This window comes from Aptenodytes forsteri, unplaced genomic scaffold, assembly GCF_000699145.1.
Source record: "Aptenodytes forsteri isolate BGI_AS27 unplaced genomic scaffold, ASM69914v1 Scaffold888, whole genome shotgun sequence".
Lineage (NCBI taxonomy): Eukaryota > Metazoa > Chordata > Aves > Sphenisciformes > Spheniscidae > Aptenodytes > Aptenodytes forsteri.
The window spans coordinates 176,846-196,231 of NW_008796057.1; the positions used below are offsets into that span (position 1 = coordinate 176,846).

General features: G+C 38.7%; 1 protein-coding gene across 1 annotated transcript; it reads right to left on the reverse strand.

Moving 5' to 3' along the window:
* Positions 1-1,181: 1,181 nt before the first annotated feature.
* Positions 1,182-17,775, reverse strand: CENPI (centromere protein I). Its single transcript, XM_009286298.2, has 20 exons — positions 17,448-17,775; positions 17,015-17,152; positions 15,925-16,043; positions 14,664-14,771; positions 13,374-13,422; positions 12,983-13,029; positions 12,187-12,276; positions 10,542-10,670; positions 10,118-10,282; positions 9,735-9,855; positions 9,441-9,532; positions 9,000-9,117; positions 8,837-8,901; positions 8,258-8,355; positions 7,700-7,835; positions 5,745-5,869; positions 4,621-4,669; positions 4,231-4,464; positions 2,557-2,598; positions 1,182-1,717 (listed from the first exon to the last, which is right to left on the reverse strand). Exons 1-20 carry the CDS (start codon positions 17,644-17,646, stop codon positions 1,586-1,588), a joined length of 2,256 nt encoding a protein of 751 aa, XP_009284573.1. The 5' UTR covers positions 17,647-17,775; the 3' UTR covers positions 1,182-1,585.
* Between the last annotated feature and the right edge of the window lie 1,611 nt (positions 17,776-19,386).

The following is a 19,386-nucleotide window of genomic DNA, read 5'->3' on the forward strand; positions in this document are numbered from 1 at the left end:
CAGCGCTCTCCTCCTTCGGTCCTTAGCTGAAACATTTAAGGAGTCTAACAAACAATAGGCAACACTGTGATAGGGATTGCCAGCCAGCGGTGTTGGGATAGTTCTCAGCCAACAAGCTGAGCTGGTCCAAAACAACCAGCCTTTAAAGGAGATAACTGGTTATATGTTAGGGCCACATCTTAAAACATATACACTTGGAGGAATTTGTAATTTGTGGAGTTTCCTCTGCAAGAAAATATAATCAGGATTTTTGAAGATCTGTTTCTCTTGACAGAAATTAGCAAGCAGCACTTATACTAGCTGGAATAACACAGCCAGATGAGAAAGGGCAATACTTTAGTCTAAGCAGATCTCTGCAAATCTCTCTTTCAAAGTCTGCAGTGAAAGATTTTCTTATTCTCTGGAGAGAATATATATACACATATAAATATATATATACATATTAACCAGGTCATCTATTTGAGCCGAGAAGTATGGTACTCAACCTAGAGCCAGTCTGATTTTGAGAGGATGAAGAAACCAAACACATCCTTAGTGGCTCTGGAGTCACTCTCAGCACTGATTCCTTTACTGGATCAAAGTACAGATTCACAATGCAAAATTCAGTATACTCTGACCCATCTTTCAAGTGGTTACAACCTCATTTTACAGCAGTGAAATAAAGTTCCCTCAAATTTTGGAGACCTGAGTTCAGCTACTCCCAACTTCTACTCACTGTTAAAATGAAATGACAGAAGATACATTTTGTAGCAGAGTTCCTTCAAAATGGCATGTTGGAAACATTTTACAGAATATAAATTATATATATGTACATGTATAATATACAACACGTACAGAGCTAAAAACACAAAAAGGAAAGCTACATTTGCACTTATTAATAGAAAAAGGTGAGCTGGTGGCAACATTGTTCAAATGCTCAAATCATCAATAAATCATCAACAAATCATCAACTGAGCACCAAATTTTCCAGCTGCATTAGAAGAACATTATAAGCAATGTTAGCAAAAAATCTCTTTTGGAAGCTTCATAAATAAAATGAAGTTCAGGAAGGCCAGTTTGGTCAGCCTGTTAAAAGCCAGTATATACACGGTACAACAGGGAATTGGGAAACTCATAGTGCTCCAATCCAGTAAATATACAGTATCCCTGAAAGGCTGATTAAATTGTTTCTCATTACCTACTGTCAAGGAAGGCAAAGCAGGTCAGGGATCAACATTACTTATAAATGAAGCAGCACCGCTCATTGCAGTTTTGAGATGGAAAATGTTTGTTTCTCCATCAAAGCAGATACTCCAACAGAGAAAAACAAGGATGAAAAATGTGGATGATAACATAACATATGAGCTCAGCAGCTTCAGACCAGAGAAGTTCAGCAGGGACAGGAGGGGGTTCAGTGTTAGTGAACCAAGCCAGCCTAAGCATTCCTTCCATGTCCTCACTTTCCTAAAATAGATGTCAGTACAAAAATGCAGACAAGGGTAATTGCTCTGTTTCTTTCCTCTGAGGAAGGAAGAATTAGTGACGCAGTCCATTATATTCTGCTTTCCTGTTCTGGATGATAAAAAGGCTCCAGTGAGTCCCAGGGTCACACTTGCACATTCCCTGCTTTACTGTGAGAGGCCTGGGAAACACGATTGATGCTGCTTTCAATAAAGACCTTGAGGCCCTTTAAACCTTGCGCATAGAGATATTCCAGATACCAGTTCCACTTCTTTCCCTATAAAAACAGAAAGAATAGTCAGATGTGCAGGACATAGCTTTGTCTCTTTCTTAGGCCAATCTGAAAAGGTCTGCAAATACCGCCTTCCACAGTTTGACAACATTCATCCTAGTCTGTAAATACCCACAGGTATACAAGGTCACGTCCTGTTCCCAAATGCCCAAACTTTTCACTTAGGTATTACAGATTCTTAGCTTGAACATGACAAATCACAATCTTTTTTTAATACTGAAGATGTTTATAAATCCCAGTTCTAAAAAGACCAAAGTCTATTGGATCAACAGTGAAGATGTCAGGAACCAAATGAACATGGATATTAAAGCTTTCCATACATCACTAATGGTGATTCCTCCAGATCAGGTTTGAAGTACACTGTAATACAGGAAAGGAAACAAACTGCCACTGTACTTGCTCAGTGGAGGATCCCTGTTCAAAGCTATAACAAAGCTACACACCTATCTCAGAAATTTAATATTAATAAATTGATTCTATTAATTGATAATAGAAATTCTGCTTCAAGTACACGAAAAATAACTTTTTCTGGAGCCTGCAGAGAACAATAAACAGCCTTGTCCTGATACTGCACTGATTCATGGAGGAAATATATAAAAATCTCAGACCACTACCCACAGATGGCTAGATACATAACTTCTCAGATGTTGATGTCCTCATGTTTGGCCCTGTTAAGAGACTGAATCAAAGTCTACGGCTGGAATTTTCCCCTTTCAAAATTTTTATAGAGCATTTGTGGAATTGGTGAATATTATCACCTCATCTTCTTCTACACAGCTGCTGAAAATTGCTTGTTTTCACTTCACTAAAACAAGAAATCTTACCTTAATTAAACTGAAGTTGAAGGTGGTATCATCTGGCCAAGCCTTAAGGAGAGGGAATAAAAACAGTATCAAGTCAGACAAAAAGTATGTCCAGAGTTGCTGGGCCTCTGCTTAGTCCCCTTCTAAATCAGGAATTGCAGGTGTGCAAAGAAATTCAGAGATTTTCAATCATGATTCAGAATGGGCGTCCAGCATTATACTGTGTCCACAAGTGGCAAGGTAATGTGGAGACCCTCTTGCCTTGTGCTGCAGCATTACTGGACAGCAACAGAGAATATTTATAGGTATCTTTAACCATTGTCTCTCTACAGTGTAAAAGCTATTATCCCTTCAAAACATTAGGTAGATAATTCCCAACAATGAGAAAGAGCAAGAGGAGAGAACCTACTGACATTTAGATTATTGCTTGTGTTCTCTGAGTGTGCTGCAGAGCAGTGCCCTCTGGTGTTCAGCACTGAAGTGTTTAAGAAAAGATGGCACTGCAGCAAAATATTTTTTCCTGTCTTAAGACATGTCTGTGATAGCTGCTAAGCAAAATCTCTTTCTTGGTTCTGCAGTAGGAAGAATGCAAAAATTCTCCACCAGAAGGTTTCAGGTGTTGGGGGTTTTTTTGGTGGTTTGTTTTTTTTTTAAACTTACAAAAGCTACAAAGACAAATCAGGAAGCCTCAGAACAGAAAGGATCTAGACAAAAGATATGAAAAACTAATCCTGCTACAACAGCAGAAGGACCAAGGAAAAGAAGTTGTATATAACAAAAATAAAATAGCCTTCTCTGGCAAAGACAAAACTTGGGTTTAATCAGCAGTAATAGACAAACTACCTAGATTCAGGACACTGAGTATATAAATGAAGGCAAATTTGTGAAGGTGTTCCTAACCAGCATTCTTTGCTTCAGCTTTAACCTCAGGTTTCCCTTGCTTCACTCCAGGAGCCACACCTACGCTTGCCTTCAGTCTGCCAGCATTCCTCACAACAAAATGGCATCTTTGTGCACCCCTTGGATAGCCTACAAAACCTGATTTCTCAGACCAGCGTGCACATCTTGGAACAATAACAACTCTGGCAAGCTGCTCCCTCCACTATTCAGTAGCTGCATTGAACACATGATGGCACCCCGGAATTCAAGACTACTAACAGAACTCATATCAGACAATACAAGACATCACTGTATTATCTTACTTATGTACTTGAAAGTAGCTACTTGTATTTCTTTTTTAATAAGCCATTCTCAAAAGCTACTGCAAGAGCCAGAAAGCACTGCTAAAAGTTCTACCGTGCGCACCTGTATACAATTTAACTACGTATTTCTTGACTTTCTGGAGTTTAAATGTTTAGGTCACGATCCATATTTTGTGGGGCAGGATGCACTATTGGGAAGCTTCTACTGAATTAGTCATTTATTTCATTATGTAGCTATTTTAGTTCTATCCTAAAAATGATCATAAGCACAAATTCACATCTAAAACTTACATTCATGCTTTCATACCATGCAAACAAAGACTATGCAAATTGTGCCACTGATCTGACACAAACACAGAATGCCATACCAGCTTTTGAAAGCTCAGTTGACTCTAAAAGTCAGCCAGTACACTGAGAGACACTTCTCTAGAGAAACTGTCAAGACACAATGTCTGGTGTTGCCAAAGGCCCAAATGTTGGCCTACACCATTACCTGCTGCAGGAAGAGGACAGCATAGCCCATCATGGCTGGGTGGTAGACAATGTTAAAGCTGGTTTTGAATTCCTGCACTGTGGTTTTCTTCAGCAGTTCATCATCCATACGAAGACCTTGAGGATGAATATCCTTCTGGAAAGCACTGGATGTCCACAGACAACCCACCATAGCTATTATGTACTGGTTGTACTCTTGGTATGTCTGGCTACTGAACTTGAATTGCAGTGTTTTCTGAAGGACAAGAAACAAAATCAATAAATAGCATTCTCAAAGCAGTTGTATGCTCCCTCCAGTCCTCAAAAGAATGCCATCAGAACATCTCCCCTCTATTCAACCCAACTCCTTGCTAAGGTCCATTCTAGCACATAGCAGTTTTGTCCACAATACCGTTTTACTCAGCTCATTTTCTTTTGCAGCCACCAAGTTGGTTCGATACCTGAAAAAACAAACAAAAGAGAAAGTTAGGTGCCTGTAAATTTTTACTACCTGCCAGTGTTGAAAAAAGCTGGAGGAATGTATTAAGAAAGCTTATTTCCTCCATGAGAGAGATCAAACTTTACTGGTAAAAAAGAAACATGAAAAAATTCAAAGGGACTTTATCACTTGGCATACACTCACCCTTTCCAGGCAGAGTAGGGAGACACCTGATAATATTAATATCTTAAATGATTAAGACATGACCGGTTTGCCTGGGACAGTCACCTTCATAAAGGCAATACGCAAGAATTTACATACAGTCTTAAAATTAGCAGCAAAATGCAGTGTATTTGTAAGAAGGGAGACTTTTATTCACTAAGCAGAGAAACAGAAGCCACTGGAAGTAATGCAACTTGACAGTTGCTCTCTACAATAGGCACTAGCTCCTCTAATTTCCCAGAGACCATCCTGTCATGTTAATTACCCAGCAGACTCCTTAGAGAAAAAGCCACATGGAGAGCCCAGCGCCAGCTGTCAGCAATTGGCTACTCCTCTTCTTAGATGCAACCACTGGAACTAACAAGGCCAAGAACAGCAGCCATGTTTGTGGATCCTGCAGAGAGCTAAACAGTGCTGTCTTTGGACCTGCAGGCAGCATGAGGCAGTCTCAAATTCCCACAGAGTTTGGAGGTGGCAGAAGTGCTTCCTACTCAGCACATTACAGAATTTGTAAGTCTAGTGGTCAAAGCACAGGAGCAAGAAGTTGTATAGTTAACCACTAGTGATTCCAGCTGGCTGACTTAAGTTCTCTCAAAACAATATGGGAACGCCTTCCTTCACATATCAAAGATATGGAAATAATACTAGGAAAGAGGTCAGAATCCTGCTATTTTGGATAACAGACTGAAAAAAAAGAGAGTAGGAACTACAGCTATAAATTCCTGTATCATGAAAGCTGGGCACAACTGGAACTTTCACCTTTGCCTTACATAATAAGAAAAAGTAGATTTCAGATTTTACACTAAAGTAATTTCATTTCCAAAACACTGAAAGAGAAGACAAGGAGTCCCTACAGCCCACACCATTTGTAGTACCTGTACATAATGTAGCAGAGCTGATTCAAGCTGACAGAATCCATGCTGAGAAGTGCTGGGTAGAAAACTCCAGCAGGAGGCATTATCAACAAAGGCAGATTGTACCTCAGATACATGTCACACACCTGCAGGAATTAAGCAAATCCAGGCACATTATTACTGCCATTAACAAACCCAGAAGCATGTAAGACCAAAAGAGAGCATGACACTGCATTCCAGCCAGCTCCATCAACTTCACCTAGGAGGGAAGGCCGGGATGAAGCAATTCCATTTGTTTCCTTCTCAGTATGAGACACATTCATCCATTCATATCTCAGTCTCTGCTTCAACCATTTAGGTATACCACATGTTTTGACATGGTTACTTGCTGAGTCAAATCTACCCAGATCCCTGTAAAAAAGCAGCAGCCTTTTTTTTTCTGATCTTTTAGATCATTCCGACATACGTAGCTGGGACTGCAGTAGACCTGACCTTGTTCCTAGCCTGGTTTGCTGATACCAGCAAGCCAAACAGACCACACATTTCTTCCAGTTGGGAAATTAAAGCTTTCTACTTGACCTTGCTGGAATTGTGTGAACATACGATAAAGCTTTGCTCTAAGAAAAGATGATATGGCCATAAAACATGGGTTTATTATCAGACTCATGTTTAGAATTTAAGGTTGAGTTTCAAGTAAAAGAGACATTTTAACATTTCTGCAGATTTAACAAGATCTTCAGCTATAATAACAGTCTTAAAGTATGGATAAATAATTGAAAGCAATATTGCTGTAACTTACCACATTACTGTCCTCTATAGCTTAGCCACAGTAACTATTCCCAAAGGTATGCTCTTCAGGAAGGTATGCATCATTCTCAAAAGAGTAGTGGTCTAAGAATATGCATATCTAGCTACTACAGCTCAGACTGTAAACAATTAAGCTGTGACAGCCTGCCATCCTGAAGATGGATTTTTTTACATATTGTTAAATTAGGCACAACAATTGTTTTAGGACTCCTTCCCCTAATCTCATAACAGACTTTTCACTCAATATTGTTTGTCAGACCTTCACCTTTCCTCTTGCCCTCAAGTACAGCTATACCATGTAAGGTATAGGCAGATATGTGTATGTAACTGAATTACTAGTACTTTCAGAAATCTAGACTCTTTACTTAATATCTCAGCTGTATGATTTTAGAAATCTCTAGAGTTCTGAATACATAAGCAAAACGTCAAGAAAAAATTCAAATTCTAGTTGTCTGCTAGAGCACCAATAATCGTATATCGAAGGGTGCGTGATTCTCTGTATATTCCCATAAAATGAGTATTTACTTATTTTAAACACAGTCTTATGCAAATGTTGTTGCCCAGTAGTTTTGTGCATTTTTAATGGACATTTTAGTTACAAGTAGATCCCAGAAATATCAATGTTTTTTCAACTCTTCACAATTTTATCCAAATTGTAGGAGCAACAATAGCATGGCTGGAGTTCACATGGCAGTAAGCACATCTACAGAGAGGACATGAGGAAGCTAGAGAATAGGCTTAAGCCTGTTTGATGCTGCTTAGTTTTACAGGACAAACTGCGGAAAAAACTTCATTTTTTAAGGGAACATTTAAGGAAAAAGTCAGGATGCGTTGTTTGAAATTGAACTGAACTTTCTGAATTCAGTTTCTGATTCTTTTCTATAAATTAGCATTAAAAAAGCATGTTATGCCATATTGTTACTTCCCCTTCCACAGTTCACCTCTGACTTAAGAGCAACCACTTTCTAGCAGCATATTTAGTTCTGCCTATGGATGCAACAGCAGCTACCATCACCTGTAGATCTACCAAGTATTTGGAACATTCTTGCATTTAATCACAAAGTTCTGTAAACTATAATGAGGAAGGTGTTTTCATGCTCTAGCTTAAAAAAATGCAAACAGCCTTAGAGTATTGGGATTTTGAAAGCCAAAATGAATGGGATACATACAGTCTCATAGAAATCCAGGATGAAGTACAGCAAGAAAGTAGGATTGTTTTCCAAACGCAATGCAACCGTAGAGATCCATCCGACAAAATGGATCAGTTCAGCCACCACGTTCACTAGTCCAGAAAGAGTGGTATTCCTACAGCAATGACATGACACAACATTAGTATATACATCTCTCTGTGAACGATAAAAAGGAAAAGTGGTAAAAAAGAAACTGAAGTTTATCCTTCTGCCCCACCAAGCATTCAGCAACATGCATTTGTTCTTCAATATACCCAGTAACATATTGTTACCGACATTATTACAAACATGACCCAGCTGTCAGTGTTACAAGGATTTTGACTTCTGGACATTTCAATTTTCAGTGTCAATAGAAATACTTTTAAAGAAAGAGAAAGAACAGGTTTGACAAGGTAGCTTACAATAGAGCAGAAACATTAAGCATTATTAACCTTCTAGTTGGTCTTTATGCTAGGTAATAGGGCTAGAATATATATCTAAATACACTAGTGAACAATGCACAGAACACTGTATTGCATTTATTTCAGACAAACTTACAAAGAATGGACTTGAGAGTCAGACTCTGAATCCAGATGAATCACATGCCAATTTAACCAGTTCTGTAACAGCTCTTTCAGGCTCTCAAGAACACTGCACTGCAAGAGGCAAAAAGAAAACAGGTTGATGACAATTTACATAAGTGAATAATAATAAACAAAAAATGCCATGAGAATCGACATATACAAAGAAAGATAATCAAGAGTTTCCCAGGACCACAAAGAGCAGTGAGATAATTGCATGTCCCCTTGAACTGAATGTATGTGTTGCATAGCTTTTCCTGGAGAACGCGAGTTTCAAATACTGAGTTAAAATTGCAATAAACCAAAGCAACCATTGTCTTGTGTACTATCAGTTCTTTTTATTTTCAGTGCCCCAGTTTAATTCCAGTCAAAAAAGAAAATATCTTAAAGGCACTCAAATTCCCAAAGAATTTGTAAGTATATATTTTACCCTCACTTGGGCACAGACTTCCCCAAAAGAAGTCCCCTATACAATCCCTCAGACTGCTACACCTGACACAAGTGCAGACAGCAACATCAACTAGAAGTAAACAGCCACTGTACTCACTTAAATTACCTTAAAGTAAAGGGATGATGTGAAAAAGAGCTGTGCCAGGGGATCATAGAGATGTGACTTCATTTCTGAAACAAATGAGAAAGCAGCATGATATCTGTGCACAAATTCTATCCCCCAAGATCAGACACTGTCCAGCCTCACCCAAAGGATCTGCAACACATACCAGAGAAGCTGCTGAGGGGGATCCAACTCACAAGTCTGAGGATTTGTGATCGGCAGCAGAAGCCATCCCAGAGAGGAAGGCTCTTATACAGGAACTCTTCACAGGAAGAAAATCCCTCCTACAAAGCAGAAGATGAACATTCAAAAACTCCTATCATATGCCTGCACCTCACCATGCTCGCTTCACCCTGAAGAAAGAGGCTTACACCTCCTTCCTGCCATACAATTCACCAGGACATTCAAATTATTCTTAATATCATTCTCAAATTATCTTTCCTGCAGAAAACAAGGTCATCTCCAGAATATTGACTTGCTATAGGAATATTTATTTTTATTACTTGAGACACTGTCAATTCTCAGAGATACTATAGGAAACAGGTAAGTCCCAAAAGTACTTCAAGGGAAGACTTAAACCCTTGGCTTCCACAAAACAGGCACTTACCTGCAAGAAACACTCTGTCTTGTAGACAGTTTCCAGGAAGTCCTTGAATTCTTCTTCATATTGGTTATTATCAGCCACACACCAGGTGCATTCTAAACAGGAGAGAACACTGTATTTTAATACAAGCACAGCAAGAATAAGCACAATCAGAAACAAAATTCAGTTCTCCTCCAGTAGTTTTAATGCTATGTGATTATCACTATAAATCTGAATAGCAAAGTACCATTATTGAAAGGTGAAAAGCCTCAGACATCCTTTACCTCCCTACCATGCAAGGTAATACTAAGTTCCTACCTTCCTGAAGAGTCTGGCCCATCCAATAGTAGAGCCTCAGGTAAATAGATTCATCTTTGGTGCAATTCATGTAGTGAAGCAATAAAGGGTTTGTTAGCACTGAACCCATCTGGGAAGGAAACTGCAAGAGAAATCAAGAAAAGAGAGTTATTCAGTATTTACATCAGCAGATTGCCAGAGAATCTCATTCTATCAGAGTTGTCCAATCCTTTTACCGGCAACAAGACCATCTCCAGGACACATTCATCACCCTCAGGTAGAACTAGATGTTCTGTCAGAACTAGGTAGCCTATACACTATTCACATATAAACAGGGCATAGAGGAATATTGTTTGAGCTCTCAAAACATTCAGTGAGCTTACCAAGACCTTCCTGAAACTCACCTCTAGATGGTGGATATTTTGTAGGAGCTGAGAAAAGGTCTGCAGCTGCTCCACTGGAAAAGATTCATTCGTACTGTACAAATCAACACGGTTCTTTTCCCTGTCCTCTTCTAAATTATTTTTGTTTGTACTGCTTGCAGGTATAATCAACTGGGTATTCCATTTCTGTAGAAAAGAAACACAAATGAATAGCAATGACTTGGTTTCCAATGCAATCAAGTGCACTTGTGACCAGTTCCCACAGAGACCCTGTTTTGCAAAAAAGGTATCCAGGCTTTCATTACAATGGGAATGGTGCATTTCTATATAGCTACTCCACCCTTCCCAGTGCTGAAATAAAGCCTGACTCCCATTATTTGCCAATATTCATCATGAAAACAGCTGCTTGGCACCTTCTAGGGTCTACCTTAGGCCCATAACCTACCCTTTTCCGTGACTGAGGTTGAGCTGCGCCTAAAAACAGTGGCTGAAACACTGGAGAGTTTTCCTGGTTTCTTCGCCTTACTGTGTTGATTGCTGCTTTCCACGGGCCCTCAGAATTCTTGAAGTAAGTCTGAAAACATAAATCAGACAACTATGCAAGAAGCCAAACTAAGACAAAACCACAGAAAGATCAGTTTCTATTCTGATAAACGTCACCACAGTGATGTATATACACTCAACTCTGCTTGACAGACCAAGAGGCTAGGTTTTCACACCACAGAACTCTCATCATTCCTCAGTTTCATTACCTTTTGACTATAGTTAACAGTTATGCTTTTATTTCCTTCTGAAACGATGTCCCCTTTTTCAGAAGGGATCTCCAACACTTCTGGTTTATAATCCTCATTCAGATCAATCACCAATTCATAGAGTAATCTCAAGTATACATTAAAATAAAACATGACCAAGGTATGCTTAAGTTACTGAGAAAGCTTCCCGAATTCAGCATCAGTGATATCCTCCAAACAGAACAATTCAATGAGTAATCGAATTCTCAAATTAATGTAGATACTACAGCTAAAAAGAAAACTGGAAAAATTAACCCAACACCTTTTCTGCACAAAACTTATTTTTTGTCACTTTAATTGCAATCAGTCTTTAAATCCTAATCAAGCACCAAACCATCACAAAAGTATTCAGATTGGTAATCAAGCTTTTATTATACAAGTTAACACCATGTTCATAAAAACAGTTGAAGATGTATTTGGGTTTTAATTGCTAGTTATTTAATTCACTTCTGTGCATATCAAAAAATGTAAATTCTCCAACAGATGACTGCACAGCACAATGCAAAGTATAAATTTATAGAGCAATGTAAGTACACAAACAGATTGAAATAAAATTTTCTTTATAGAAACACAACTTGCCTACATAAAAATTAAATGTCTCTTCTAAAAAAACCCAAACTACATCTATCCCATTGAAGTACCAAAAGAAAATTTGTTGCAGAATTTAGGTCTCACCTGCTGCTATTTTCTGTTATATATTCAGTTTCTGCTACATATATTCTACTTGGTCAAAGGGCTAAGCATACACATAGGCCTCTCTAAAAGCAGAGTCATATTTTTTGCTGTTACCCTGAGGCTCTGACAAATCAGCTTACCGCATTGTTCCCTACTTTTTGTCTCTTGCCTATGACATAGACTTTCCAAGTGGGAAGTTACTTACTGACTTCCATTGCTATTTGTACTTGAGGAAGTCATCAGTTTAGACAATGCCTTGTACAAATAAGACAGTTTGTTTCCTGAAGAACTTAACATTGTGTAAAGCAAGTCAAAACCAGCAAGAACACCAAAAGAAGGATTAAAGTAATCCTCATAAGGATAAAGGTAGATGCCATTCCATTCCAAATCATCTCATTGTGCTGAAGAGTAAACAAAATGCAAGGCAAAGAATCTCCATCGATGATCTTAGAGGTCTTTTCCAACCTTAATGATTCTATGATTCATCTAAACCTGATTTTACTCAGTGAAAAGAGGAAATAGAATTAATCTTCACCACTAAATCATGCTATAGCTTGAATGGAAAGCTCAGTACAAATACTGTCCAAAGTACTGGTTCCAAATAGATTAAATCTAATTCCTTACCTTCATTTTCCCAGGAAGGGTTATGGTCACCAGCTCAGGGCAGAAGAGTTTGTAAAGTGATAGTAGAGCCTGCAGATGAGACTGCATTCCCTGTCAAATAGAAGAACAAGAGGAAAAACATGTGGGGTATGTTTTTAATATAGAAACTAAATACTGTATTCTCGAAGCAAAAAACCCACAGTGATTACTAAAAGCTTTCTAAAGCTACGTCAGTAAGTAACCATAGATGAACAACCGAAAACGAAAGGAAGCACAGAAACTGTGTCTATTAAATACCATAGGAAGGGGATTGAAGGAGGAACTTGCTGTAGTCATGACTAATAAAAAAGAATTTAACAATTGAAACTATGAAAAATACAGTCTTCTGCTGTCTAAATGCTCCAAAAACATGCTGTTATAGCTACAGTTTTTTCTTACAAAAAAGGGAGCAAGATCCTCTACAATCTTATGTTTCTCAGTCATTTTTGACACCACTTGAAAAAGGAAGATGAATAGAAAATTAAAGATGGTAATAGATAAATGAAGCTGACCCTTGCTTCAAAGATTTTACCACACTTAGGCATAAAACGTATAGCTTTGTGCATGCCATTGCATGTGCTCACAAAACACAAATGAAAATTAGGGGTGCACATGCAAGATAGACAAGCCCTTATGCTACAAAGACTACAACCTACAATTCCAAGTCTAACCTTGTTCTGAGACACTAGCCACTCTTCTCCATCCTCTAAGGACATTAGTCTTACAAGCTGCATTATTAACCACAGTTCAAACTCTACAAGATTTGAAATAAACTCACCATTTTTGCTTGGAGGTCAAGCAGTCTCCTAATCCGAAAAGGCTTGACTGGAAATACAATTAAGAACATAACGGATTTAAAACCCACCGTATCAGACATTTAAGCAAAAATGCAATATCACTTTTATTATAGAAAGCCATGGCAAAGCAAGCAAAACCAATCAGTGTTATTTCTAGGCTAACCAATAGACAGGTAATAAATAACCTAATAGACAGGTTTCCAATTCAGAAAACGTTACACAAATCAGACTGAACTACCACTCATGCTTCCTTGCCTTAAAAGCAATATATTGGCTAGTCATTGTATTAGCTTAATTGGAAGAAAAGGCAGTGCCAGCAAACAGAATAAGAAACAAAATGGTATTCCACCTCATACAATTGGATAAACTCACCACTTTCTTTCCTGGTCAGCAGGTAGAGCAGGTGGCAGACATAAGGGCACTGCAAAGAAAAGGCAGCAATGAACTATCCTGCTGGTGCAGACTGCTAACTAGGATACAGTAAAAGCAACATACAGGCTTCACAAGCTAATATTGTTTCATTCAGTTGACTGCCTCAAGTCATCACTGCATCCCCATTGAGGCAGAGCATACCTTACTTCCCTTAGGAAGTAGCATGCCTTTTACATGTCACATGTCAATTTTACTTATAAACATTATCTGCACTATGAGCAGTCCCTATAGTAATCAAGCTATTCCGTGAGCTTGGATCTTGGTTTTTGGAACATGGTCTAGATATGTCAGAAGTCAGCAGTGAAAATACAATTACATTTTCAAAACAAAAAGCACCTTTGAATCAAAATAATTTATTAGATCTTCTAACTACAGTTGAGGCTGTAAGTGTCTTAAATTAGTTTCGCACCAACTCTGCTGCACTTTCCAATTGGCCTATCATGCCTGAAAATGCTATTTTAAACAGTAAGAACTTAAACCCAGTTTTATGAAAAGATTATAACTAATGTTAACCTAAAACCATTAAAAACTTTGCAAGAAATATAGCTCAGAACTTTAAGACTTTTAAAGTTCCCAACCACAAAATATCCTAAACTGAAAGAATATTAACAATTTCACATCTAACATGACTGCCAAGATCGTCTTAATATGAACTGAATCCAAACACTTCAATATTCCAGCACCTGGATTTTACAGTTGCCATATAGCAGAAATCTCCTGATTGCTTGTTCTCATTTAAGCTACATTTCAAATCAATTAAGTAGAACAGCATTTAGAGTTTCTCACTTTTAAATAAACATTGGTCTAAAAGGTTTTTTTCTTTTTGCCCACGGTATGTCAGTCAGTTTCTCCCCAGGAGCAGGAGACTTCACCTGCTGATGTCTGACATCAAAGGCAATCCCAGAGACTGCAGCATCATAGTTACTCTTGGGAATTTAGACAGAATATACTGTCACTCTGTGATGCAGAATAGCAATTCTTCGAAACACGTTTAAACAACCAGACCACAGCACTGAAACTAAAATAATCTTACAGTACTTCCCTGTTTCTGAATCTAAATTACCCAGCAATCTTAGAATGCAAAATAAAAAAAAGAAAATAAATTCCAGCCATCAGAAAATGGTCTTTAACCAACAGCTACTCCAGACTAATTCTAGCACTAATATGCATACTAGTAATGAACATTTAGGTTTATTTTGTCAATTCCATATATTCTTCAGCTCTCCTTACCATCTTCTCATCTTGCAGGAAGGAAAAGAAGAAACCATAGAGGGCATGAAGTTGTTCCTTGTGATCAATGAAGTCAAACACTGTGATCAGCCATCTTAAAAAAAGCAGCTGCAGACAGGAAAAAAGCTGTATTACATTAAGCGATGGGCAAAAGCAAGACAGACCAGTCACTAGCCAATTTAAGAGAGACAATCATTAAGGATACATGCCACTCTCAAGGACAACCAGATAGCTAGAGATGAACAGTACAGGGATAATTCAGCTGTGGAAGAAAGCCTGCCAAGAGCACCAACTGCTGTATCAGAATGGAAAAAAGCAGCTCAGTTCTGAATATGTGCTAACCCTCAGATACGATCTGAGGGCCCCTCACTACAAGACAGACATTGAGGTGCTGGAGCACGTCCAAAACAGCAATGAAGCTGGTGAAGGGCCTAGAGAACAAATCTTATAAGGAGTGGCTGAGGGAACCGGGGTTGTTCAGTCTGGAGAAAAGGAAGCTGAGAGGAGACCTTATCACTCTCTACAGCTACCTGAAAGGAGGTTGTAGTGAGGTGGGTGTTGGTCTCTTCTCCCAAGTAACAAGTGATAGGACAGAGGAAACGGCCTCAAGTTGCACCAGGGGAGGTTTAGATTGGCTATTAGGAAAAATTTCTTCACTGAAAGGGTTCAAGCACTGGAACAGGCCACTCAGGGAAGTGGTTGAGTCACCATCCCTGGAGGTATTTAAAAGACTTGTAGACATGGTGCTTAAGGACATGGTTTAGTGGTGGACTAAACACAGCTGGCAGTGTTAGGTTTACAGTTGGACTCGATGATCTTAAGGGTCTTTTCCAACCTAAATGATTCTATGATGTAAACCTTTGAGCAGACTACATGAAGACAAAAAAGACTGTTTTGCTAACGTTAAGTTATGTTGCGACGGCCAAGGTACACAGAACCTAAGGGATACCTTGCTGAAGCTGGTGAAGAATGCCTCACACAGCTAGAGTATTTCACAGAAATGTTGATGGAGAAACCATTCCTAAGGAACTCAGAGATACAAGACAAGCAGGAACTGTGCAAATTTCCACTCACACATAAAGTGTTCCTCGGTTCCCACTGCCATTCCAGCAATGGGTGTCTCTGCCAATCTTTCTAAATGACAGTATCTTACATAATAACCTTGTACGTTAAAACCTCAGGATTCTTGCTTCCTGAAAATAATCCGTCCTGATCATTCCTGTGCAGAAGCAATAACTACTGTAAACATTTACTAAGTTACCTGGATGTTGCCTGAGCATTTGCTGACACAGAGCCAAGATACAGATGAAACCACAGAAGTTTCTGGTATTACTGAGGCTGGAACCAGGCTCTTCAGTAAACGAGTATTCACTGTATCAGCTGGAAAACAAACAATTTAAAATAAGATGGTGCTCATGTACCAGGTTCTTTGATATGGTTTTGCAGCTTAGGTCAAAATTCCCTCTGGACAAGATTATTCAGAGCTTCATTGCTTAAAGTAACAGTGCACAAGAATCTAGTAGGGACTTACCTATACCTCAAAAAATTATGAGAAGTATTTCTTTCCAGCTTAAAGAAAGAAAATGGAATATTGAGTACTTTAGTACTGAAATAGCCTTTAGACTCTTGGCAAGACAACCAAAAGTAAAACAAATTTCTGGTAATATTAAACGACCAATTCCTTCAGCAAAAGAGTATATGACTGTCAGCCAAACATCAGCAGATTAGTGGTCTGGAGATAAGCTAGTAATTTTAAATCAAGAAAAGGACTAAACTACTTGGGTAACGGGGAAAGAATCCTGTGTGCTCCTCTTGGGTTGGAGAGAGGGGAAAGTTTAGAGGTTTTTTCATTGAATATTTCATTATTTAGAAGTATAAATGGTGGCCACCATTTCTAAGAAAGCAGCATGAGGGCTGCACTGACACTGCTGAATTGATTGTTAGGATGACATTTTAATTTTAGCAAGTTTCACTAATACAACTGTTGCAATTTGTTCAATTATTTTGATCTTGGGGAAAAGAAACCTACACAAACAGTTACAACAAGGAAAAGACACAATGGTTGCCTTTAAGCCTTTCAGAGACCTGCAATTACGAACAAAGGAAATAAGCTTTTCAAAAAATATTTGTAACAAGCCATAATATTTTCCTGGGTACCACTCCCCTGTAGCAAGAACGGAGATTATTTTTAGCATGAACTCAGAAATTACACTGAAGCATGCCAGAAAGATTAATTTTATGCTAAAGTGCTTAACAATACAGTCACCATAAACACATTATCTCAAGCAGGTTTGATTAGAGGGGAAAGAGACATTCACAGACAACACGCTAGCAGTATATAAATATTTTACCAAGTTTGCCACTGAGTGCCACATTTAGCAATACACCAAATCCTTCAGGGGGTAACCCTCTTTGCAGAGCAATGCTTTCCACAGTAGTCAAGTGTTTCTGCAGAACATTGTTCTTTTTCAGTGAAACATGGTCTTGAACTAGGAGGAAAAAAAAAAAAACAGATGACAAACAGAAGGATGAAACAACTTCTAAACTGAAAATGAACTATTTTAAACTTCTCTGAATTGTCCCTAAATATATTCCTTTTTGTTGGGTTCTTTACATAGTAACAGAAAGGGCAAAGCCTTTTAAGACATTAAAGAAATATTACAAAGCTCAGGCATTAAAAAGGGAAAACAGCAGGTAAAATTAGATAAATTTTTTATTATTATTATTATTAAATCAGTTATTATCGTTTCAATCCTAGGTGGCTAACCTTAAAACTACTCTTACCTTTCTCAAAGTAGCTCAAAGCTTGCTCAAGGGAGGCTTGCTTGCTGTCACTTTTCTGATTGGTAGGAGATTGATGATTCTGGACACTTTTTTCAGGGTCAATTCTCCCTCCTTTTCGCCACGCAGAGAGATCAGTTTGATTTTTATGATGAATTTGCAGAGGCTGCTTTGGGGTCTTAGAACTCTGTCTTCGCTGCATCTTTTCAGACTCCCAGCTGAGACTGGAGAATTTTACTCATTTGTCATGTGGGTTCCAATCCTTCATTACCAAGAGGCAAGAAAATAGATCAACCTCCAACAGCTGAAGAACATCAGAGAGCCTGTTCCCTGCAAGAAAAGAAAAATTTATTTTCCTGACAAACAGATTTTAGAGGGATCCTGCATAACGTAACAGAGTAACTTCAGAGGAAATCATTCAGAGCCACCTCCCCCAAAAAGATTGGACAATATACTCAGAAGACGCACAGACAACAGTGTATCAAAACTCCATTCTTTCTTTCATTAAAAAAGGGAAGAAAAAATTCACAAGTAAAATTAACACAAACTCCTTTTAATTTAAAAATTATCTGATAACATTTTATATAGTATTTTGATCCAAAAATTAACAAAACCAGAAAGTTAGCAAAACACAATCAATAATTTTCTTCTGAGTTTATTTTGTGCATTATCAGTTTCATTACTTGTATTGTGTATGCCAATGTAATCAGTCAACAGGTCATGATTTCCTGCAAGGTAATGCACAGATTTTAAGGGATCATAACAACACTTATCATCCTATTTTACAAAAACTAGATTCTTCTGCAGCCTTTCTACCTAGCAGCTAGGATTGAAAAAAAATATGAAATTTTGGTAAACTTCCAAGTGAAGCAAAAGAGCTACCAACACTGAAAAACTCTCTAGCTCTGGGTGAAATACAACTGTGAAAAGTGGCATTTTCTCCTCAATGTGCTGGAGAGACCAACCTTTTACCCACAAAATGTGAAATTTTGCTACAATTTCCTGGATTTGGTAGAGTATGCACACATGTCCCTGGATTGCTGGAGCCTATATTTTGCTTCCCAGCTTTCCTGACAATAAAACAGAATTATTTTCAATTCATACTCCCTCTTCAGCTCTCACTTCCTTAAGATGTTAGAATCATCCCTATTTTCCTATAGGTTTGTTTGTCACTAACTTCCCTATGCCACATACCAAGAACAAATCTCTGGCTAGCTATAGCAAGACTTCCTCTGAAGCACACACTGATATACACACACAGGGCATTCACATTTACAAATGAAATCTACTGACTTCAGGTGAAATGTACCCCCTTCAGTATTAAAGGATGACACCAGGCACATCAGAACTCCCACAAAGATGCTTTGCATGATGGTGACTAACAATAACTGAGATGCTTCAAAACAGTGAAAATTCCTGATAGCAACTATACCGTGGTTAGATTGACGTGAGCTGGACTGACATGTAAGAGTTGCAGAAAACCCCAAACGCTCTGGAGTCTTGCTTGTTGCATCGTGAATCACCTGAGCACACTGCAAGTGGTTCAGGAAGCAGGTCGAGCAAACAGTCCTCGGTTACCACACTCTGGAGTACAACAACAGCTTTCTCAGATTCCTTAGCACCTGCTCTACCTGTTTTTTTTCCTTTTGTCTTGCGGGAGTTCTACCAGAAGGGTTTGGTGGGGAAGAGAGCGACAATAGACCTTAAAGCAGAACTAACAGACAGGCTGGAACGCCAGTTCTTGCTATCAGCAAGCCCACCATTGCACAGCTCTTCGGTACTAAACACTTCCACGCTTCCACGAACATCCCTTCCCCTCTTCCCCAGCCGACGCACACACACGGCTCTCCCTCCGGCTCTCCACAGCGGCTCCCCTCGGACGCCCCCGCAGAGCTCTCTGTGATGCTCTGGCAGCCCGACGAGGGGAGCGGCCCTGAGGGAA